The sequence below is a fragment of the Ranitomeya imitator genome, chromosome 2, assembly GCF_032444005.1.
Source record: "Ranitomeya imitator isolate aRanImi1 chromosome 2, aRanImi1.pri, whole genome shotgun sequence".
In the NCBI taxonomy this organism is placed as follows: Eukaryota; Metazoa; Chordata; class Amphibia; order Anura; family Dendrobatidae; genus Ranitomeya; species Ranitomeya imitator.
Window position 1 is genome coordinate 647,764,645 of NC_091283.1, and position 24,381 is coordinate 647,789,025.

Sequence of the window (24,381 nt, forward strand, 5' to 3'; positions counted from 1 at the left end):
GCACTGGTGAACTCCTCAATGCAAAAAGACGTGGGTGCCCATGGAAGACAACAGTGGTGGATGATCACAGAATAATCTCCATGGTGAAGAGAAACCCCTTCACAACAGCCAACCATGTGAACAACACTCTCCAGGAGGTAGGCGTATCAATATCCAAATCTACCATAAAGAGAATACTCCATGAAAGTAAATACAGAGGGTTCACTGCACGGTGCAAGCCACTCATAAGCCTCAAGAATAGAAATGCTAGACTGCACTTTGCTAAAAAACATCTAAAAAAGCCAGCACAGTTCTGGAAGAACATTCTTTGGACAGATGAATCCAAGATCAACCTCTACCAGAATGATGGAAAGAGAAAAGTATGGAGAAGGCATGGTACAGCTCATGATCCAAAGCATACCACATAATTTGTAAAACACAGCGTTGGCAGTGTGATGGCTTGGGCATGCATGGCTGCCAGTGGCACTGGGTCACTTGTGTTTATTGATGATGTGACACAAGACAGAAGCAGCCGAATGAATTCTGTGGTATTCAGAGCCATACTGTGTGCTCAGATCCAGCCAAATGCAGCCAAACTGATTGGTCATCGTTTCATACTACAGATTGACAATGACCCAAAACATAAAGCCAAAGCAACCCAGGAGTTTATTAAAGCAAAGAAGTGGAATATTCTTGAATGGCCAAGTCAGTCACCTGATCTCAACCCAATTGAGCATGGATTTCACTTGTTAAAGACTAAACTTCAGACAGAAAGGCTCACAAACAAACAGCAACTGAAAACCACCGCAGTGAAGGCCTGGCAGAGCATCAAAAAGGAGGAAGCACAGCGTCTGGTGACGTCCATGAGTTCAAGACTTCAGGCAGTCATTGCCAACAAAGGATTTTCAACCAAGTACTAAAAATGAACATTTTATTTAAAATTATTGAATCTGTCCAATTACTTTTGGTCCCTTTAAAAACAGGGTGGCACATGTGAAGGAGCTGAAACTCCTAAACCCTTCATCCAATTTTAATGTGGCTACCCTCAAATGAAAGCTGAAAGTCTGAACTTCAACTGCATCTGAATTGTTTTGTTTAAAATTCATTGTGGTAATGTCTATAACCAAAATTAGAAAAATGTTGTCTCTGTCCAAATATATACGGACCTAACGGTATAAAGCTCAGGGAATATAATATACACCTGTTTATATGGGATGTGTTCATTCCTCTATTCTCTACATATATTTCATCTTCATTCCCCACCTATGAAGCACAGGGAATATAATTTACAGTAAATTAGTAATTTTTATTTCATTCCTTTTATTCAGTCTCTCAGAACTAGGGCAGAGCGACAGCGATCAGTTATATCATGGACATGATATCAGCCCCACAACCAATGGACCCAGGAACAGTTAGTGCAGTAGGCTGTATTTTTTTATTATAAAGATTAATTCCCACTATGAGGCATCTGCAGACCTGGAGCCCACCCCTCCAATCACGTCAGGTGACTGGCCTGCTGCTGCAGCACGACCCCCAGGCCCAGTCGTGACGCCACCGGCCTCTGAAGCCTGCACAACCACAGCACTCGCACACCGGCACCAGTGCGGTCCGGGCACCGCCAGCGCACAGTCCGTTCTCTCGGTCTGACGCAATTGACATTGGGCGAGGCGGCCATGTCGTCTTCCTAACACGCAGGTCGCCGGGTAAGGAGCGTGTCGGCCATGTTGTTGTAGCCCTGCCCCACAATGCCCTGCGGTACGAGTGCTACTTCCCTAATTCTTGCTGCTAATCCTGTATTTCCTGTGTGGCAGATGTAGATACTGTTTATTCGTGGCCCGCGTCCAGTGAGAGGTAACCGATGTGTTGTCCGGTAATGGCTCTGTCCCTGCTGGTGGTCTGCCTGTGGTGGTCGTCCCTTCACCTGGCATTGTCCCCCCCACAATGCACACGGGGATTTGCTGAGCATGTGCTGCCATTACTGATCCCTGTGTGGCTGGGGCAGTGCACACATCTGTCATTGGCGGATACTCCTATAGAACTAATATTAATTATTATTTTGGAGTCATCCCATTGTCTGACAGTACGTTTCTGCTGATTTCTAAGAGTAAATTCCTAATAACCTTTCTTTTAGAGAGCTTTTTATGGATGGCACAGTGTCATTGCGCATAGTTCTCATAATGGAGGATCTGCTGGAAACCGTGACTTTCTGGTGGCAGGGAGCTTCCTCCTTGGGTACGATGCCAAGCCAAAGATTGGCCTCATTCAGACGTCGCTTTTCATGGATGCGTTTTGCCAGGGATAGATCATGTACCCATTACAATCTATATTTTTCGCTCGGACCATTTATTGCCGTCTTGAAAAAGCACTGACGTCTGATTGAGGCCTTAGGGGTATGTTCAGACAACATCTTTTTCAGGCAGCTCTGCGCCAAAGCCCTTGTGAGAGCTCCCAGAGATGGTGGGAACAATGAGCGTTTCTGTGTAAAAACCACGTGCTGTTCATATGTACAGTCTTTGGAGCATCGTGTAACCTCCTCAGGTGTCCTCAGAAGTGCGTAGACCTTTCTGCGCTTTTCTGCTCTGAAGACACTCCGTATTTTATAAAAGAAGTCAATGGAAAGTGTCTGATGTTCGGGGGTCTTTTTGAGCTCTTTTTTTAACTTGAAAGACTACTAGCAATTTCCTAATTGTTGAATGGAATAAAAAAAAAAAAATGTTAAACTGTGACACCGTTGACAGTCAAAACTGTTAAAAAAGCACACAGAAAAAAGAGCTAAAAAACCCACTGTTGTGGACAGAAGTCTTTGTTGGAAAAACTCAACTGGTTAATTTGCCTGACAAAGACGTTGTGTGCACATATGACGTGGGGAAAATTCCCAGAGGAAAATCTGCACCAAATGGTGTGGATGTTACTTCTGATTTCTCTACCGTCCCTGCCATTAGTCACACTTGCCCGTCGCTGTTTTCTATGGCTCCGGTCGGTCTCCAACAATTTGTGACCTTCTGGACTGCTCCAGTGTTTGCTGGGCGCGCCGCCTCAGGTGAAGACTCAATGTCAGTCTATGGGAGCCAGAACGAGGGTCTCACTGACTTACACTGAGAGCTGGTGAGTGTTACCTCTGACTTACGGTCAGTCACAAGATGGCGGTGAGGGACCAGAAGATGGCAGCTAGTGAGTAGAATACTAGTATCAGGGAACTTAGATTAGTGGCACCACTCAAGTGCTGATATAAAAAAACTGAAGTGGCGCTCTAACAATTTGTGAGGTGATTTTCGTTTTTTGTTAACCCTGCGATAACTTCCTTAAATCAGCTCTGGGGACTTGTTTGTGTTATGGATTCCGTGTCTAATTCTGGACAGATCCTGCCACAGTGTACATGACTGCAGTACCGTATGCCCCATTCACATGTTCCCAAACAAGAAAATATGAGTCTATGCCCGATTAATGAGTGTGCTCTGGATTTTACATTGTGCAGCATGCTCATAGTTCACATGGATACCACACTGTAAAGCTCCATTCAGCTTCAGTGGAACTACGTTCCGAACAAATTCTTGGCAAAATCAGAATTGACCTTGCTTTTTGTGTCACTATTGTTATCCTCACAACTTGTATAAGTGACTTGTTAAAAAGTGCTTCACTTATAGATGCCGCAGGAACCAAATACCGTATGTGGTAAAAAGTGCAGAGTTTGTGGCTGCGCAGCACATTTCCTTTGCCATTCAGCACTCAACTATTTTAATTAATGATTTTAACAATATGCATAATGTAATGTTCTTATTTGTAGCTCATCTGTTCATTGTTATATTAATTTTGTTTTCTATTTGTATTGTATCGGGACCTTGTGTGTTGTATACTTTTTAAAAAAAAAAATTTTTTTATTACGTGAAGATGGACCAAGACAAGAGTGTCAAAGCTGAGAGTATATTGAAGATCACCTTGGAGATCATCTATGTACTGACTGGAGAGGTAAGAGATTCTGGAAATGTTGTCAAATTACATCAGACTTGTCTTTAACAATAAATGTCAGGAGAGGTGAGATGTTTATGAGATTTGGGATTTTTGCAACTATTAACTCCTTAGTGACAACAGCCGTACATGTGTGGCATCCATCCGCTATTTCTGTATGGAGAGGGCTCAAGAGCTGAGCACACTCCATGTAGCGCAGGTATCGGCTATGTTATATGGTCAACAATTAACACTAGCTGATGCAGTAGGATCTAAAACCAATCACATCAGTTTCATTTCTTCAATGCGACTGTCAAGCATGAAAGCGGCATTTACAAGTCTTCAAGACGACGACTGTCACTATTCATGACCACCAGCACCCTGTGTAACACGATCGCGGGCTGCTGATTTGTTGCTCTTGCAGCCAAGTTCCTTGTGAAGGTCCCTTTGTCCTGTGTAGGTCCTCGATGACGACTCGTGGATGGACGTCATAGGAGATTGCCTATTTCACAACAAACTGCAATTTAAATGTATTGCAGAGGATTGCGTAGATGGTCAAGAGATCCCATATTCAAGTCTCCAAGATGCACAGAGTGCCTGTACTTGGTTTGAACAGTATTGTCTGGGGAATCTGTCTGCAGGATTCACCCACAACTTTCTATGCGCGTGTAGCTGTTTCAATCACAAAGTCCAGCAATAGTTTTAATATGGACAGTCACGTTCCTTCATTACTGAAAAATCAGCGTCTGAATTGATATGAATATGAGGCTGAATAACTATTTGTAGATCTGAAGCCTTTTGCCACTCAAGGTCTATTCCCAGCCCAGTCCTGCTTCCTCCTGCTATAATGACAGCTTTTTTTGCCTGAAGTCACACAGAATAGAGACTGTCAGTCAAAAAAAAGGTGGAGTTGGGTAGGTAGTAGAGCTGGAGTGGCAGAGGTTTCAGATCTACAAATAGTTCTTCAGCCTCATTTGCATATTAATTACAACACTTATTTCTCCGAGCGCCACATCTCCTGCACAGCAGGGCATATCTCTGGCGCCATATCAGACTTTCTCAGAAGGCTCCCCTGTTCTAATGAAGGCCATGTAACTGGCCGAAACGTCAGCATTGTTTATACTACGGATGAACCTGTTCTAATAAAATACCTTTACGTTCTTTGCATCTACTTTGAAGCGCCAAATTTATTTTTACAACACTTATTTCTCAGTAATGGAGGAATGTGACTTGTCATGTAAAGGTTATAACTGACCCCCCATTTGTTATTCTCACATCAGGCACCCCCACCACACCATTGCATCCAGCTTCAAGCAGCCCTTCATCTGACAGTATCATCCTGTCTCCAACTTCCCCCTATTTGTCCCCACTTGCCCTCCGCCAGTATGTGTGCATCCAGATCTGCTCATCTGGAGACCTTCTCTTCATAATAGTTTGCTAGACCTGGGGCTAATGCACCCAGCTGACAGACAGCCACAAGCCACGGGTTGGGGACCCCTGTGTTAATGGTTTCGTTTTGGATTCTTTTTTTTTTTTTAACACTGAGCATGCCCAGAACACTAAAAGTGTTTACAGAATAAATATGGATGCAAAAGGAAAACCAAACTGTTTGTTAAAAAATGGAAATTTGGGACTTTGCATCTGTTGTTGTTTTTTTTTTTTTTTTTTTCTCCAGTTGTAAAGCATATTATTAATTTTTTTTAAACACTGGATCCATCCCTGACGTATGACAACTGGACATGTTAGCAGAATCTTAGTGCGACTCACATAGTACAGTGACTAAAATGGAGTGGATAAGGCTACTTTCACACTAGCGCCGGAATTCGGCCCGTCGCATTGCGTCGGGCCGAGATTCTGACGCTAACGTTGTTAGCACCGCACAACGGGTGCAGCGGATGCATTCTCCGGTGCATCCGCTGCCCCATTGTGAGGTGCGGGGAGGTGGGGCGGAGTTCCGGCCGCGCATGCGCGGTCGGAAAAAGCGGTCCGTCTGGAGCAAAAAACGTTACATTTAACGTTTTTTGCTCCCGGCGGTCCGCCACAACACGGCGCAACCGTCGCACGTGTGCAAACAACTTTGCAGGATGCGTTTTTTCCCCTAAACGACGCATTGTGACGTATTACAAAAAACGCCAGTGTGAAAGTAGCCTAATTCACAAAATGTTCTGTAAGTAAACTAATGTATCTATGTACAGTGGGGCAAAAAAGTATTTAGTCAGTCAGCAATAGTGCAAGTTCCACCACTTAAAAAGATGAGAGGCGTCTGTAATTTACATCATAGGTAGACCTCAACTATGGGAGACAAACTGAGAAAAAAAAATCCAGAAAATCACATTGTCTGTTTTTTTAACATTTTATTTGCATATTATGGTGGAAAATAAGTATTTGGTCAGAAACAAAATTTCATCTCAATACTTTGTAATATATCCTTTGTTGGCAATGACAGAGGTCAAACGTTTTCTGTAAGTCTTCACAAGGTTGCCACACACTGTTGTTGGTATGTTGGCCCATTCCTCCATGCAGATCTCCTCTAGAGCAGTGATGTTTTTGGCTTTTCGCTTGGCAACACGGACTTTCAACTCCCTCCAAAGGTTTTCTATAGGGTTGAGATCTGGAGACTGGCTAGGCCACTCCAGGACCTTGAAATGCTTCTTACGAAGCCACTCCTTCGTTGCCCTGGCGGTGTGCTTTGGATCATTGTCATGTTGAAAGACCCAGCCACGTTTCATCTTCAATGCCCTTGCTGATGGAAGGAGGTTTGCACTCAAAATCTCACGATACATGGCCCCATTCATTCTTTCATGTACCCGGATCAGTCGTCCTGGCCCCTTTGCAGAGAAACAGCCCCAAAGCATGATGTTTCCACCACCATGCTTTACAGTAGGTATGGTGTTTGATGGATGCAACTCAGTATTCTTTTTCCTCCAAACACGACAAGTTGTGTTTCTACCAAACAGTTCCAGTTTGGTTTCATCAGACCATAGGACATTCTCCCAAAACTCCTCTGGATCATCCAAATGCTCTCTAGCAAACTTCAGACTGGCCCGGACATGTACTGGCTTAAGCAGTGGGACACGTCTGGCACTGCAGGATCTGAGTCCATGGTGGCGCAGTGTGTTACTTATGGTAGGCCTTGTTACATTGGTCCCAGCTCTCTGCAGTTCATTCACTAGGTCCCCCCGCGTGGTTCTGGGATTTTTGCTCACCGTTCTTGTGATCATTCTGACCCCATGGGGTGGGATTTTGCGTGGAGCCCCAGATCGAGAGAGATTATCAGTGGTCTTGTATGTCTTCCATTTTCTAATTATTGCTCCCACTGTTGATTTCTTCACTCCAAGCTGGTTGGCTATTGCAGATTCAGTCTTCCCAGCCTGGTGCAGGGCTACAATTTTGTTTCTGGTGTCCTTTGACAGCTCTTTGGTCTTCACCATAGTGGAGTTTGGAGTCAGACTGTTTGAGGGTGTGCACAGGTGTCTTTTTATACTGATAACAAGTTTAAACAGGTGCCATTACTACAGGTAATGAGTGGAGGAAAGAGGAGACTCTTAAAGAAGAAGTTACAGGTCTGTGAGAGCCAGAAATCTTGATTGTTTGTTTCTGACCAAATACTTATTTTCCACCATAATATGCAAAAAAAATGATAAAAAAACAGACAATGTGATTTTCTGGATTTTTTTTTCTCAGTTTGTCTCCCATAGTTGAGGTCTACCTATGATGTAAATTACAGACGCCTCTCATCTTTTTAAGTGGTGGAACTTGCACTATTGCTGACTGACTAAATACTTTTTTGCCCCACTGTATGTTACAAATGAATGATGAAAGATGTTTTTTTTCTGAAATGCTTCTTTAAAGTGTGGCTGTCGTTTTACTCCTTAGAGCCCCATTAAGATGCCTCGATCGCTGCAGCTTGAGAAACACAGTGAGAAAAAGATCCTGCAACTCGCTGACAAGATCATTGAGCTGCTGACTGGAGAGGTGAGTGCTGCCAGGGCATTATACTGTAAGTCTATGGGATAAAGCGTGTGGATGATGACTGTATCGTTGTGGTCTCAGGTTCCTGCTGGGCAATACTCAGAAGAACCCAGAGACCTGGATAAGTTTGATCTGGAGAACAGCGAGCCCCTCTCATCACCAGGTAAGAAGAGACACTTGCTGACATCTGTTATATGCAGGTGTGTGTGTTATCCATGGATCCCAGATCATGAAGAATTTAGCATGAGTGTTAAAGGCATTAGTGAGTTGTTTATTGGTCTTAAAATTGTGTATTCTGGATAGAAATTCCGGGTACTGTCTATTTTTTTCTCAAGCATAAGCTATTTTAGCGCTAAAAGAAGGTGAAGAGCTTGTACTCAGTGTGGGCTATTTGTGGTGTAACCGAGCTTCCCAGGGATCTCTCGTCAATGTACGTATACACGAGACCTGGGGCCAAGTCCATCACACTTACAACATGTCGCCTTCAGAATAAGAGACTTTATTTGATAAAAAGGAAAAAGCAGTTTTAAAGGCCCCATACATATTAGACCAATGTTGACTCAGCCAGACCCGTCGGTATCGGCGTGTGTATAGTCTAATGTGTGTGGGGGTTCCAGCCAACTGATAGTCGGGGATATGTTGATTGGGCATATATAATTTTGGACTGCCAATTGCTTTGTTCTGTCAAAGATAAGCCGCTGGCAGAGCCGTAAACATATCTCTATCATGAAGCGCTCAACAAAACAAGCGCTCCTGTGCTTAGGAGAGACAGCTGAAATGGCTGTCTGCCAGCCTCAGCCGAAGCATCATTTGGACCGACAGCCTCTGTGTATGGTTTCACAGAAAAATTAAAAATCTATATTCTGGTCATCACAAAGAATATAAGTCCGTCTTTTGTGTTCCCTACAGAAGGATCCAGTGACAGAAACGCAGAAAGACCTTCCAGCCCTGTTTTTTCCGATTATAGTGAGGCGGAGCAAAGTGATTCACAAGTTTGTGAGGTACGTAGAGCTGAATATGTCACCATGATCCTCGGCTGTACTTGTGCAGATGTGTGGAAAACCTAAAAGTTTTCTGTCTTATTTTACATGATATCACACTTTATTGGACACTGATTATCAGGGAGAAGAATCCTTTCAGATTAAAGTTGAAGTTGTTGAGGTAGAAAATGAGTTCTACCATACTGGTGATGTTCAGTGTAAGACGGAGGAAATGCCCATAGACATCTCTACAAGTAAGTAATAATCCCAAATTAAAGAGTGTTTTAGTTTAGAAAATTGTTTGAATAATTGCATGGATAACAAATACCATATTTTTCAGATAAGGCGCTCTGGGAAAATGGGGGTGCGTGGTATAATACGAATATACCTTACCAGCCGCAGTGGAGCACTGTTCCAGGGTTGCTGCTGGAGGAGGCAAGAGTGGAGAGTGGCTGCAGGCTGGGATGAGGGGGTGTTCGGATGTGCAGTGCTCAGCGCTGAGATCTTATCTTCCGAGATGTTGGCGCCGAGATCTCCCTCAGCGCAAGCACCGCCCCCTTCCCCCTCCCCCCCGCAGCCAGTTTCCAAGAGTCCACACCGCATAGGAAACCATGTAAGTGCGGGGGCTCTGGGCTTTCACAAGATGTCGGCAGCGCCCCCGCAGCGGCATGTCGCACATCCGAACACCCTCTCATCCCTGCCTGCAGCAACACTCCACTCCTACCTCCTCCAGCAGCGACCCTGGGACCCCGCTTCACTGCAGCCCCCCCCCTGTAAGCATTAAGACACTTGGATTATAGGAAGCGCCACCATTTTATTAATTTTTTTTTTTCTGCCTCACAATTTGGGATGTGTTTCATAATCCAGTGCATTTTATAATCCGCAAAATACGGTAAATATTTACTCATTTATATGTATTTCTACTGACCGTGAAATTATAGTGGCTCCTTGGGTAAGACCAGGTTTACACTATTTGACCAGAGACATCAATCGGCTACATGTTTCCTGATCAGCAGTCATTTGATAGCCTGTTTAGATAGGTTAGCTGCGTTTATTATGCACAAAGAACAATCAGTAATTAATCATTCTGTGCACATACAGTCTTTATTCTCTGCAAGCACATGTCTTTATTAGCCCTTTCACCCTGTTTTCACCTCTATGACCAGGCCAATAGTTTTCAATTCTGACCAGTGTCATTTTATGTGGTAATAACTCTGCAACACTTCAATATATTCCAGTGACTCTGATTTCTTTATTTTTTTTTCATGTTACTGGTAAATTTTGGTCGCTATGATTTGCGTTTATTTATTAAAATGTTGAAAATTTGACAAAAAATGAAAATTTTGCGATTATTCAAAAATTTGAATTTTTATACCCTTAAACCAGATGTTTATACCACACAAAATTGTTAATAAATAACATTTCTTATATGTCTACTTTTTATCCACATACATTTTTAAACATTTTTTTTTTGTTAGGAAGTTAGAAGGGTTAAAAGTTTCAGTAATTTTTTATTTTTCCAACAAAAATTAAACATTTTTTTTTATGAAGCACATCACATTTGAAGTGACTTTGAGTGCCTATGTGACAGAAAATACCTAATCAGTTGACACCCCACCACAAGTGGGGGAGCGTGGTCTGAGCTCTTGCCATGTAAAGTTGCAGGAGTTCTGAGCTCCCACACAGCTACTCTTAAAAAGCTGTGTGGGAGCTCAGAACTCCTGCAACTTTACATGGCAAGAGCTCAGACCACGCGGAAAAGAGATTTTGCACCCAAATGTTTTACGTTTATTACCACTCCTCTACTGAACATGTTGACTCCAAGAATGTGCATTTTGGCTAAGGCACAGTGGAGTTATGCCTTCCAGAGGATGGCGGGGCAGGAGTTCTGCCGTGACTGTGGAACTCCCAACCTGATTATGAGCTCAGGTAACTTATAAGCAAAGGAGATCAGGAACTAGATCCATCATTGCGAATACCCCTGGATTACAAGCTTTGTCCCTGGATCATTTTAAGACCAAGATTCGGCATTTTGACCAAGCCACAGAGGAGTTATTCCCTCCAGAAGCCGGCAGGGCAGGAGCTCCTCCGTGACTGTGAAATTCCCGACCTGGATATTAACTCAGATAATTTATAAGCAATGGAGATCGGAAAATAGGTCTATCATTGTGAATTTCCATGGATTACAAGCTTTGTGCCCAGATCATTTTAAGACCAGGATCGGGCATTTTGACCAAGACACTCTGGAGATATTCTCTATAGAAGTTGGCGGTGTGAATCGCTGCTGGGACTTTGATGCTGCGGATCTGATGCTGCGGATCTGCAGCAGTTTCCCATGCGGTTTACAATACCATGTAAACCTATAGAAAACCAAATCCGCAGTGCACATGCTGCGGAAAAAAATGTGCGGAAACGCAGCGTTGTTTTTTCCGCAGCATATCAATTTTTTGTGCGGATCTGCAGCGTTTCTGCACCCATTGACTTGTATTGAGTCGGGCACTTCTGCAGCAAAACCGCAGACTTAAAAAAGATCTACGGTTTAGCTGCGGGTGAAACGCTGCAGATAGGGGGGGGGAAGTGTGTGGCCTGTCGGGGGTCTGTGCGGGCCTGCCGGGGGTCTGTGCGGACCTGCCGGGGGTCTCTGCGGGCCTGCCGGGGGTCTGTGCGGGCCTGCCGGGGGTCTTTGTGTGTGTGTGTGTGCAGGCATCGTCCGATGGGACTACAAGTCCCATCGGGCTATGCCTGCTACAATGACAGTGATTGACACATTAGCCAATGATGGGACAGTAGTAGTCCCATCATCCGGCTAATGTGTTGAATGTAAAAAAACAAACATATAACAGAACATATAACATACAACATATAACAGTACATGCAACATAACATACAATACATATAACAGAGTACATATTCCCCATCACCTTGTCACTTTGATCCTGAAGCCAGTGTCACCTGTAAAAAATATTAAAATAATAAACAAACACTATACTCTCTGATCCACAGAAATCCAATTAAAACGAGTGTCCCACGACGATCTTCCGTGGAGAGCAGCAGCATCAGCTGATGCGACCGCTCTCCAGGGGCTCCAGGAATGCAATGACAAAATGTATCTTTCAGCAATGTATTCCTCTGCCACTGTAAAAAATAGTTCCTACTCTCACTTGCGGCTTTGCTGTGAGAAAGTTCCCAAGCAGCAATGCCATAAAGTGAGACCCTGAACTGAGGTAACCTCTTCAGTGATGCACTGCAGGAGCCGTTGTCTCCTGTCAGTGTGTCAATGGAGGTCTATAGAGCAGTGACATCACCTGATGTCACTGATCTATAGAGGAGATAGTCGTGGGACACTCGTTATTAATTGGACTACGGCGGACAGGTAGTATACGGTCGGTTTATTGTTTTTAATTTTTTGCAGGTGATCGAGTATGGTGAAATTAGGAATATTAAAATACTTTTTTCTGGCTGTGTCTTTGGTTTTTTTTTTTAACTCTTTCTCTACTATAGGATTAATAATGGATAGCCGTCTTATTGCCGCCTCTCCATTATTAACCCGGCTTAATGTCATCTTACAATAGCAAGGTGACATTAACCCCTTATTACCCCATATCCCACCGCTACAGGGGAGTGGGAAGAGAGGGGCTAAGTGCCGGAATTGGCGCATCTCACAGATGCGCCATTTCTGAGGCGGCTGGGGGCAGGTATTTGTAGCCGGGGAGGGGGCAATATCCATGGCCCCTCTCTAGGCTATGAATTTCAGCCCGCAGCTGTCTGCGTAGCTTTTCTGGCTATAAAATACAGGGGGACCCCACGTCATCTTTTGGGGGGGGGGGTCCTCCTATTTTAATAGCCAGTAAAGGCTATGCAGACAGCTGCGGGCTGATATTCATAGCCTGGAAAGGGGCCATGGGCATTACCCCCTTCCCAGGCTACTGGTTGGCTTTCCACGTCTGGCGCAGAAAACTGCACGGGAGCCCACGCCATTTTTTTCCTTTTTTTTTTTTTTAAATTGGACGTTCATTAAGAAACATCGGCCTCGCTATTATGTATCTATGGATATATCTATGGATATATCCATTGATAAATCTATATATCTATACAAGGATATCTATGGATATATGTATAGATATAGATAGATATATCCATAGTTATATCTATAGATATATCTATATTTATAGATAGATATATCTGTAGATACATAGATCTATCTGGCTACTTTCACACATCAGGTTTTTGCCGTCAGGCACAATCCAGCGAGTTTTGAAAAAAACAGATCCGTGGTTTTTTTCCCGCCAGATCCGTTTTTCTCAGAGTTGTATTAGCGCCGGATTGCGTCTGATGGTTTTTTTCCTGGATCCGTCAGAAAAGCTGTTTCCAGCGGATGGAGAAAACGTACAGAGGAACGTTTTTTCTGTCCGGCGAAAAACGTATGAAACAGACGTGAATCCTACATCAGTTTGTTTCAGTCAGGCAGGATTGGGCGAATTTTTGAAAAAACGGATCCAATGCAAATAGTGAAAAACTGATGCAACTGATCCGTTTTTTTTTTTTTTTTAGAGAGAGAGAATGGAAAATGACATCACAAATCTTTTTTTTTTTTGTGGTTCAATGATACATCTTTATTTAGCTTTTAAAAACACATTAAAAAAGGCATAAAAAACGCACCTGCATTTTCTGCCAAGAGCTGCAGATTTAGTGCAGAAAAATCCGCAGGCAAATCTGCAACGTGTGCACATAGCCTAATGAATCTCTAATGAATCTATAAGTTTGGTTTTTAGATACAAAAGAAAACTCTCCAATCCGCTTGTAGTCATTTTATTCAAAGATTTGATGAGAATGAAAAAGAATTACAGTGGTAGAAAACAAGACAGAAACCCTCATGAAATAAAACTTGGATTTTCAAGCAGAAATCCAAACCTTAAAATCTAAACTGGCCGATATAGAGGATCGTAGCAGGCGCAATAACCTTAAATTTCAGGGTATACCGGAGAATATTCCGCAAAACGATTTATCACAATATACTAAAGCTATGTTTAAAAAACCCTTACCTTCTCTATTCGATTTAGATTTAAACAAGGTGGCTACTCTGAAGAACCTAGAATATAAGACATAATTTCAGTTGCTCCACACTTTTTTGTTAAGTATATAATTCCACATGTGTTAATTCGTAGTTTTCATAGTTTTGATGCCTTCAGTGTGAATTTACAATTTTCATAGTAATGAAAATACAGAAAAATCTTAAAATGAGAAGGTGTGTCCAAACTTTTGGTCTGTACTGTATGTGAGACGTAGACTGCATTCCTGCTACATAGACTATACATACAGTATAGGCCTTGTGCTTCAACTCAGTCCAACTCCATTGAATAGGTCTGAGCAGCAGAGCAATGGGGCATAGTTAGAGTTCGCATAATATTTAAGAACTGTGGTTTCTATTTTCAGCCGATGCCGACAACCTCAAGGATTCCTCTCCATATTGGGAAGAAGACAACAAAGATTTGGATAGCTTACCAGAACAACGTAGTTTCCAAAACAGACATCCAGCACTTCAGGCCATCAATGATGGGGAAGATACTTCAAATAAATCCACTTTTCCTACATATGAAACGGCTCACAATGACAAAATTTTTACCTGTCTGGAATGTGATAAATGTTTCACTGAGCCTGACGCACTTTTAATACACCAGAGAAATCACGTGGAGGAGAAGTCTTATCTTTGCTCTAGCTGTGGAAAGTGTTTCAAAAAGAAATCGAATCTTATGCAGCACCAGAAAATCCACACGGGTGAAAAACCTTTCCTCTGCTCTGAATGTGGTAAAAGTTTTACCCGAAAAGCTGATCTCGTGAAACATCTGAGAATCCACACGGGAGAGAAGCCTTTTCCTTGTAATCAGTGCGGGAAGTGTTTTACTCAGATATCTGCTCTCATAAGACATCGGAAATTCCACTCAGGTGAGAACCTGTTACCTTTTCATGATGGTGAGATGATGTCGCTTATCCATGTTATGTAAATAAAAGCTTATAACCTGACGTTAAATTCATCCATTGGTTGTATAAACTATTCTTTTGAAAGCTGAAACCCTCCGAAATGTGGTTTAGGTTAAGAAAATAGGCATCAATGCAGAAATATTGATCAGTTACTGGACACAGAATGGTCAGATTTTGGCAAGACAAAAGTTTTGTTGTCCACAGAAAGTAATGTGATATTCAAACAAATTATTATTATTATTTATTGTTATAGCGCCATTTATTCCATGGTGCTTTACATGTAAGGAGGGGTATACATAATAAAAACAAGTACAATAATCTTAAACAATACAAGTCATAACTGGTACAGGAGGAGAGAGGACCCTGCCCGCGAAGGCTCACAATCTACAAGGGATGGGTGAGAATACAGTAGGCGAGTATAGAGCTGGTCATGCAGCGGTTTGGTCGATTGGTTACTGCAGGTTATAGGCTTGTCGGAAGAGGTGGGTCTTCAGGCTCTTTTTGAAAGTTTCGATGATAGGCGAGAGTCTGATGTGTTGTGGTAAAGGGTTCCAGAGTAGGGGTGATACGCGAGAGAAATCTTGTATACGATTGTGGTAAGAGGAGATAAGAGGGTAGTAGAGAAGGAGATCTTGTGAGGATCGGAGGTTGCGTGTAGGTAAGTACCGGGAGACGAGGTCACAGGTGTATGGAGGAGTCAGGTTGTGGATGGCTTTGTACGTCATGGTTAGGGTGTTGTACTGGAGTCTCTGGGCAATGGGGAGCCAGTGAAGGGATTGACAGAGGGGAGAAGCTGGGGAATAGCGGGGGGACAGGTGGATTAGTCGGGCAGCAGAGTTTAGAATAGATTGGAGGGGTGCGAGAGTGTTCGAGGGGAGGCCACAGAGCAGGAGGTTGCAGTAGTCAAGGCGAGAGATGATGAGGGCATGGACTAGGGTTTTTGCAGATTCTTGGTTGAGGAATGAACGGATTCGTGAAATATTTTTGAGTTGAAGTCGGCAGGAAGTGGAAAGGGCTTGGATATGTGGTTTGAAGGAGAGATCAGCGTCAAGGATTACCCCGAGGCAGCGAGCTTGTGGGACTGGGGAGAGTGGGCAGCCATTTACTGTAATGGATAGGTTCGTTGGGGGGGTCGCGTGAGATGGGGGAAAGATGATGAATTCTGTTTTGTCCATGTTAAGTTTGAGAAATCTAGCGGAGAAGAAGGATGAAATAGTGGACAGACATTGAGGGATTCTGGTTAGTAGGGAGGTGATATCTGGTCCAGAGATGTAGATCTATGTGTCATCAGCATCTAGATGATACTGAAAGCCATGAGATTCTATGAGCTGTCCCAGGCCAAAGGTGTAAATGGAGAAGAGCAGGGGCCCTAGGACTGAACCTTGTGGGACTCCGACAGATAGGGGGCGAGGTGAGGAGGTGGTGTGTGAGTGGGAGACGCTGAATGTCCGTTCTGTTAGGTATGACGAGATCCAGGATATGGCCAAGTCTGTGATGCCAAGGGATGAGAGGGTCTGTAATAGGGAATGGTCCACTGTGTCAAAGGCAGCCGACAGGTCCAGGAGGAGGAGGACAGAGTAGTGTCGCTTGCTCTTGGCGGTTAAGAGGTCATTGGTGACCTTAGTTAAAAAATTAACTTAAAATACAAATATATGTTACATAACATTGGTGAATGAAGTTGTGGTGCTATTAGTCATATTTAATATTTTGTGTAACTTCCATGAGCTTGAAGGACTGCATCCATGCGATTCAACAATGATTCATACATTTTATTAATGAAGTCATCAGGAATGGCAAAGAATGCAGTCTTACATGCCTCCCAGAGTTCATCTAGATTCTTTGGTTTTGTCTTCCAAGCTTCCTCTTTCATTCTACCCCAAACATACTCAATGATGTTCATGTCTAGTGACTGGGCTGGCCAGTCCTTTAGCACCTTGATCTTTTTTGCCTTGAGGAACTTTGTTGTAGAGATGGATGTATAGAACGGAGCACCATCCTGCTGCAGAATTTGACCCCTTTTATGCTTTGGAATATGAGGTAGCTAATACTTCTTGATATTTAAGGCTCTTAATATTGCCTTCCACCTGGCAAATGTTTTGCACACCCCCATACCGAATGTAACCCCAGACCATGATCTTTCCACCACCAAATTTAACTGTCCTCTGGTTGTATTCTGGATCCATACGGGCTCCAGTAGGTCTCCTGCAGAATTTGTGGCAGCTGTGGTGTAATTCTACTGAAGATTCATCAGAGAAATCCACCTTCTGCAACTTTTCCAGCGTCCATCTGTTTAGCAGGCTGTGGGACTTTGCAAATGCCACATTTTTTATTTGCCTTTTGTTTAGTGCTGGCTTCTGGGCACTGATTCGACGATGGAGGCCATTTCAAGACAGAATCCTACAAACTGTTTGAGTTGACACTGGGACTTGAGGAGACCAGGCCTGTTGGAGCTCTGCTGCAGTGAATGAGGGGCTTGCTTTGGATTTTCTAACCAACAAACGTTCCTCCTGAGCAGTTGTCTTGCGGGGTCTGCCAGACCTGGGCTTGTCAAACATCTCCAGTCTCTTCAAATCTTTTTTTTAATTCTTTGTACTTGACGCTGAGACACATTAAAGGTGCCAGCCACCTCTGCAGTGGATCTGGTCTTCAGCCTCTTGATAATACAGGCTTTGGTCGCAGGGTGGATTTTTGGCATGTTGTCAGAGCTCAAGTTGCAGTTCAAGTGAAGGTCTGGTGTGCTGGGTTTCTTTTTATACACACACACTAATTAACCGATCATTTACTGAGCACAGGTGAGGATGGAAACTTGGATTGGGTGCATTATATGACCAGGTGACAAAACTTTTGTCTTGCCGAAATCTGACCATTCTGTGTCCATTAACTGATCAATATTTCTGCATTGATGCCAATTTATTTTCTTAACCTAAACCACATTTCGGATGGTTTCAGCTTTCAAAAGAATAATTCATACAACCAATGGATGAATTTAACGTCCGGTTATAAGCTTTTATTTACATAACATGGATAAGCGACATAACTTCTGTCAGGGAGTGTACTAGACAATAGAAGACTCGCATGCGAGAGTGAGGAATTGCCATTTGAACAATTGAAATCCTCTAAACATTGCCATAGTTGTACATAAAAAGCCACGAACCACACATTCCAAAAATCATAAATTGATCTAAAGCCACCCAAAAATGTATAAAATTGAACATGAGGTTCTTAGGTTAACATTCTTTATCAGACTGTATGAAGCCCACTGCTACGTCAGTGTGAATTTCCCAGTGGGTTCCTGACCTAAAAAGGTGTGGCGCTGACCACCGCCACAGCACACCATTAGAGGAGTGACCTGGTACCCCTCAGCATGCATGCTGCAGGGCAAAGCCCCTGTGACTCTTTGCCACACCACCCCACAGGCACAGCAGCCATGGCTTCAACGTTTTTTTTTTTTTAATATTATTTACTGACAGCCAGCTGAAGTGTAGAGCAAGTGTTGGGGCCGGCTGCCCTGTATACTCAGAGCGGTGACTGAACCAGCGGCAGCCAGCCCATATGACTGAAAAATGAATTCTGGCGGGGAGAATAAAGATCATTTTCTCTCCGCTGCTTGCAGGCATCGGATAGCATCAAAACGCTGTTAACTGCAGATTAACCCCATATCTGCAGGTTAACAGCTTTATTCCTGGTGACAGGTTCCCTTTAGGCCGGTTTCACATGTCCTGATATTTCAGGTACCGGAAAAAAACTGTACTGGAGATGACAGTGTCCGGATGTGTAATACTTGCGGCACACGTGTGGCCACCATGTGATGCCCGTGCGCCAGGGAAGAAGCCCTACAGTAAGCGCTGTTCCCGGCGCCTCGTGCTGAAGATGGCTCTCCTCATTCTCCCTTGCTCTGCCAGTGATCAGCGTGGGTAGGGAAGTGTCACGGGGTCCTTCTCCGGTGCCACACAATCAACAGAGACAGCGAAGAGTGAACAATCCCAAGACCTTTATTTAAATACGAAAAATACGAAAGGACCATATACGATCCACGACACAAAGGATAAAATAGTCCAGAACACGAATGCAGTTCAGTAACAGGATAAAAGTCTAACAATCCAACAGACAGAGGATCACATAGTCCATATACTCTTCTTTCTCTCTGAGATGCAGTGAACACATCATCATTCCACACAGGACTGAGATTGTGTGTCACCCCCCTGATATTTTTAAGTCTCCCTCCTCATTCACAGGTCAGGAGGGGGAAGGTCTCAGGGGCTCATTGTTTCAACAAGCTGGGTCAACATGTCATTAGCATATTAGCAAACAATACAGTGCTATGGGGGCTTATATCAGATGACAGCAACAGCCATTCATCAATTAGCAAATGACTCCTTCTACAAGAGAACACCATGAAAATAAGTAAAATAGAAATATACACAAAAATGTGGCATATCACACCATCACAGGAAGGTTGATGAGCGTTCTATTCAAGTGATAGCAATGACAGCAGGCATCGGCTGATGGGACTATTACTCCCTTCAGCCTACACCTGCTGCTGCTAATAACAGAGACAGCAGGAGTGGCCTATGGGAGGATCATTCACCGGCCGACTGCGTTATAAATAAATAACATTTTTTTTTTTAAAAAAAGCGTGGGTTCCCTTGTATTTTCTAACCAGCCAGGCAAAACTCACAGCTGGGGTCTGCAACCCTCAGTTGTCACATTCAGCAAGGCTGGTTATCAAGAATAGAGGGGTCAAAGCAGATCACGGTGAGATTTTTTAACGGTGATCTGCTGTGAAGATACTGAGCTTGAACTGTGGTGACCTCATCACTGACTTTTTCCCATAGTGCTGAGGTCAATGCAGTTCAGCCCTGCTGGGAACGCAGCTTCACTGACCGGTGGTAACTTGGATGTCACCGCTGGTCAATGATGCTGCTCTCGTAGGAGCTCATTAACTAGTGGTTCTCAGCCTGGACAGTCGCATCTTGGCACCTTCCAGGTTGAAGACCATTTATCCCCCCAGACATGGATTACGGCGGACAGAGCGACTTAAAGGTGAGGGATATGGTTTTTTTTATTTTAAGTTTTATTACAAAAGACGAGGGATCGCTAGGCTACTCTACATGGCCAGGAAAGTAATAGCACGAAACTGGATAAACGCGGAACCACCTGTGAGAAGGGAATTTCTCCAATATGTTCAACATGGTCTAAAATTGGAAAAGGGGGTGTACAGTAAAAGGGGGAAAATAGAACTCTTTAATAAAATATGGTCTCCTTGGCTTGATTTGGATTGAGGAGTATAGGCGTCGTGTTTCCTAAGACCTGGAAGAGGATAAATTACATGAGGCAGATAATGCCTCGGTGGGGTGGAGATTGAGACTGAGCTGTCTTATGGGGGAGGGGGGTAGTTGGGGTAATGTTGGGGTTTATTAAAGTAAGAAAATGTGTATCTGATATAATGCAATGTAAATGGCATTCTGTTGTTCTTTTTTTTTTTTATATTGTTAATAAAAATCTATTTAAATTAAAAAAAAAAAAACAAAAGACGAGGGCTTCTGTGGCATTGGGGTGTTAGGTGAGTATAACTGTGTTTGTAATTTTAAATAAAAATTAAAAACTGTGCTTTGTTTTATTTCTAATAAAGAACTTTATTCTGGCTGTGTCTTTATTTAACATATAATTATAGGATTAGTAATGGATAGGTGTCTTATAGATGCCTCTCAATTACTAAGCCGTGGGCTTAATGTCATACAATGGTGACATCAACCCCGCAAATATGAACCCCACTTGCCACCGCTACAGGGCAAGTGGGAAGAGCCAGGCAAAGCGCCAGAAATGGCGCATCTAATAGATGTGCCTTTTCTGGGCAGCTACGGGCTACTATTTTTTGGCTGGAGGGGTCAGTGTCAATGGCCCCTTACCAGCTGGAGAATACCAGCCCCCAGCTGTCAGCTTTATCAAGGATTGTCCAAAATGGGGGGCCCAATGACATTTTTTAATTATTTATTTACATATTAAAAAAAAAAAAAAACAGCGTGGGGACCCCTCTATTCTTGATAACCAGCCTTGCTAATTCTGACAGCTAAGGGTTGCAGCCCCCAGCTGTCAGTTTTGCCTGGCTGGTTATAGAAAATACAGGGGAACCCATGCCGAGTATTTTATTTATAGCACAGGCGGCAGCTGATGAATCAGCTGCTCCTGCTGTCACTGATATTAATAGCAGCAAGGGTAGGCTGATGGGAGTAATAGTCCCTTCAGCCGTCGTCTGCTGTCATTGTTATCACTTGAATATAACTCGTCATTCTCTCATACCCGTGCTGATCGCCGGCAGAGCAGGGGAGAATGATGCGAGCAGTCTTCAGCACCAGGGAACAGCGCTTACTGTAGCGCTTTTTCTCAGGCGCCGGGACGTGTCACGCGGATGACATCCCTGTGTGTCATCCGAGTGCACGTGTGCGGGATGTTTTGCGGACCGTGCTGATGGTAGAAAAACAGACATACGATCCGTGGAAACACACTGACCTGTGCACAGACCCATTCACTTGAATTGGTCTATGTCTCAGTGTCTCCGGTACGTGTGAAAGTCACCACGCGTACTGGAGACACTGATGTGTGAAAGAACCCTGAAGCGTAGAATATGTGCTGAAATCTACATGTGAAAAACAATCAGCTATCTTTGGCAGTCTTATAGATATAAGTGGCCATCACTTTATTTAAACAGTGGAACAAATCAGTCCTCCATTTTCAGGATTAGTGGAGGTCCAGTAATGGGGGGAGATGAGGGCAAATCCACCCTCTGCCATCAGCAGTCACTGTCAGCTGCAGAAATTTAGGTGTACAGCACTGTAGCAGCACCACTATATTGCTGCTGTGCCATTGTATACAGCTGAAGATTGCTGAATTTTCCTAGACCCAAGATCTGTCCCTAGCCCATTAGAATCCTGTAGCTGCTTAATGTTGGTCATTTGTGCTCAAATGTTTTATTTGCACCGCCTTTGGTTGTGTGTCTTGTATGCTCTGATCAGAAGGTTTTAGATGAGAAAAACAAAGCTACTTCACTTAAAGGGAATCTCGTCACCAGGTTTTTGCTACCTCAGGTGAGACCAGCATTATGTAGGGACAAACACATATTCCAGCTATCTCACTTACTGGGCTGCTTGCCATAGCTTTTATGAAATCACTGTTTTCTCAGCAGGAGATTATCACTAGAGCGCTAGTAAACCTGTTGCTATGGAGTCCTACCACATCCACACCGCTGATTGGCAGTTTTCCGCCTATGCACAGTGTACACAGAAAGCTGCTAAACGGTGCTGTAGGGGGGGGTTTACAGAGCTCAGCATTCAGAAAATAGGTAATCTACAGCAGAGAAAACTTCAGCAGCCTGTAAAGTGATACATTGCTGGAATCAGCCTCGCTGCCTCTACATCATGTTGATCTCTGAGGGGCAGCAAAAACCTGCTGACAGATTCTGTTTAACTCGAAGGGACTGGCAATACTAGAGACAAGACACAGGCAAGAATGGTTCTGTTCCTGGAGGGCTCCTTATACCAGAGAGAGACAGAGAAAGAGTTCTAAAATTAAATTTTTAACTACTTCTTAGTCAGTATTTTTCCTAAAAATCTGTATTCACAGTTTTTTGTATTATTCCCTGTAGATGGACCCAACATGAGGAATACCACGGAAGATCAATATACCGGTATTTTATTCCCTGATTTTAAAGTAGAAGATAAACCTGTCCCAGTTCTTCAGGATGCCGATATAAATAGTAACCCTTCCAAGAACCCTTCTCCTAATGTTTCAGATTTCATTGGCAGTGGACCTCCTAAAAGGGACAAAATATTTCCCTGTTTAGAATGTGATAAATCATTCACTCGGCATACCAAACTCTTGATCCATCAGAGACGTCACACAGGTGAAAAACCATTTTCATGTTCTTACTGTGGGAAAAGTTTTCCTGAAAAGTCCAACCTAATTCAGCATGAGAGAATCCACTCTAGTGAGAAGCCGTTTATATGTTCCGAATGCAGTAAAGGCTTCACACGGAAAGCCGACCTCATCAAACACTTGCGAACTCACACAGGGGAGAAGCCGTATCACTGTCTTCTATGCGATAAATGTTTTACCCAGAATTCTGCTCTTTTAAGACATATGAAGTTTCACACAGGGGAAAAACCATTTGAATGCATGGAATGTGGCAAACGCTTTATGCACAGATCTGGTTTTAATAATCATCAGAAAATTCACAGCCGGGATGAAAGTGGACCACAAAGTAAATATAGCAACTACAGCAATTAAGTATTGTCACTTGGCCAGAAATGGAACATCTTGGGTCAGACTTGCAGCAGTAACTGCATTCACTTTCCAAATCTATATACCGTATATACCCGAGTATAAGCCGACCCCCCTAATTTTGCCACAAAAAACTGGGAAAACTTAATGACTCGAGTCAAAAGTAAAAATAGATACCAATGAAAGTAAAATTAATGTGTTTTTGAATATCCATATTGAATCAGGAGCCCCATAAAATTTATGATGGCCCCATAAGATGCTCCAAAGTAAAATATGCCCCATATAATCCTGCATAAAGGTTAATAATGACCCTATAAGATGCTCCATAGACACATTTGCCCAATATAATGCTGCACAAATGTTGATTATGGCCCCATAAGATGCTCCATAAAGATATTTGCCCCATATAGTGCTGCACAAACGTTGATCATGGCCCCATATAGACACTTGCCCCATATAGTGCTGCACAAACGTTATGGCCCCATACAGACACTTGCCCCATATAGTGCTGCACAAACGATATGGCCCCATACAGTGCTGCACAAACGTTATGACTCCATACAGTGCTGCACAAACGTTATGACTTCATATAGTGCTGCACAAACGTTATGGCCCCATATAGTGCTGCACAAACGTTATGGCCCCATATAGTGCTGCACAAACGTTATGGCCCCATACAGACACTTGCCCCATTTGCTGTTGCTGCGATAAAAAAATCATACTTACCTCTCCGTCGCTCAGGCCCCCGGCACTTTCAATATTCACCTGCTCCTCGTTCCAACGCCACTCCATCTTCAGCGTCTCCTGCACTGACGTTCAGGCAGAGGGCGCGCACTAACCACGTCACCGCGCCCTCTGACCTGAGCGTCATAGCTGAAGACAGAGCGGCGCCGGAACGAGGAGCAGGTGAATATCGCGCAGCGCTCGCCTCCCCGTTATACTCACATGCTCCTGGCGCGGTCCCTGCCCGTCTGTTCCCCGGCAGCTTCTTCCTGTACGGAGCGGTCACCGTTACCGCTCATTACAGTAATGATTATGCGGCTCCACCTCTATGGGAGGTGGAGCAGCATATTCATTACTGTAATGAGCGGTACCATGTGACCGCTCAGTACAGGAAGAAGCTGTCGGCGCCGGGGAAAAGACGTGCAGGGACCGCGCCAGGAGTAGGTGAGTATAAGTAGACAGCCCCCGCTCCCCCTCCCCTGACGACCCCTGGGTATGACTCGAGTATAAGCCGAGAGGGGGACTT

At 43.7% G+C, this 24,381-nt stretch overlaps 1 protein-coding gene across 1 annotated transcript; it reads left to right on the top strand.

Annotated features, from left to right (window-relative positions):
• The first annotated feature begins 1,741 nt into the window (after positions 1-1,741).
• LOC138665417 (gastrula zinc finger protein XlCGF26.1-like) lies at positions 1,742-24,127 on the top strand. The gene is made up of 8 exons (XM_069752878.1): positions 1,742-1,830; positions 3,868-3,945; positions 7,801-7,899; positions 7,978-8,059; positions 8,806-8,897; positions 9,019-9,130; positions 14,310-14,819; positions 22,498-24,127. Exons 2-8 carry the CDS (start codon positions 3,868-3,870, stop codon positions 23,136-23,138), a joined length of 1,614 nt encoding a protein of 537 aa, XP_069608979.1. The 5' UTR covers positions 1,742-1,830; the 3' UTR covers positions 23,139-24,127.
• Positions 24,128-24,381: the final 254 nt, after the last annotated feature.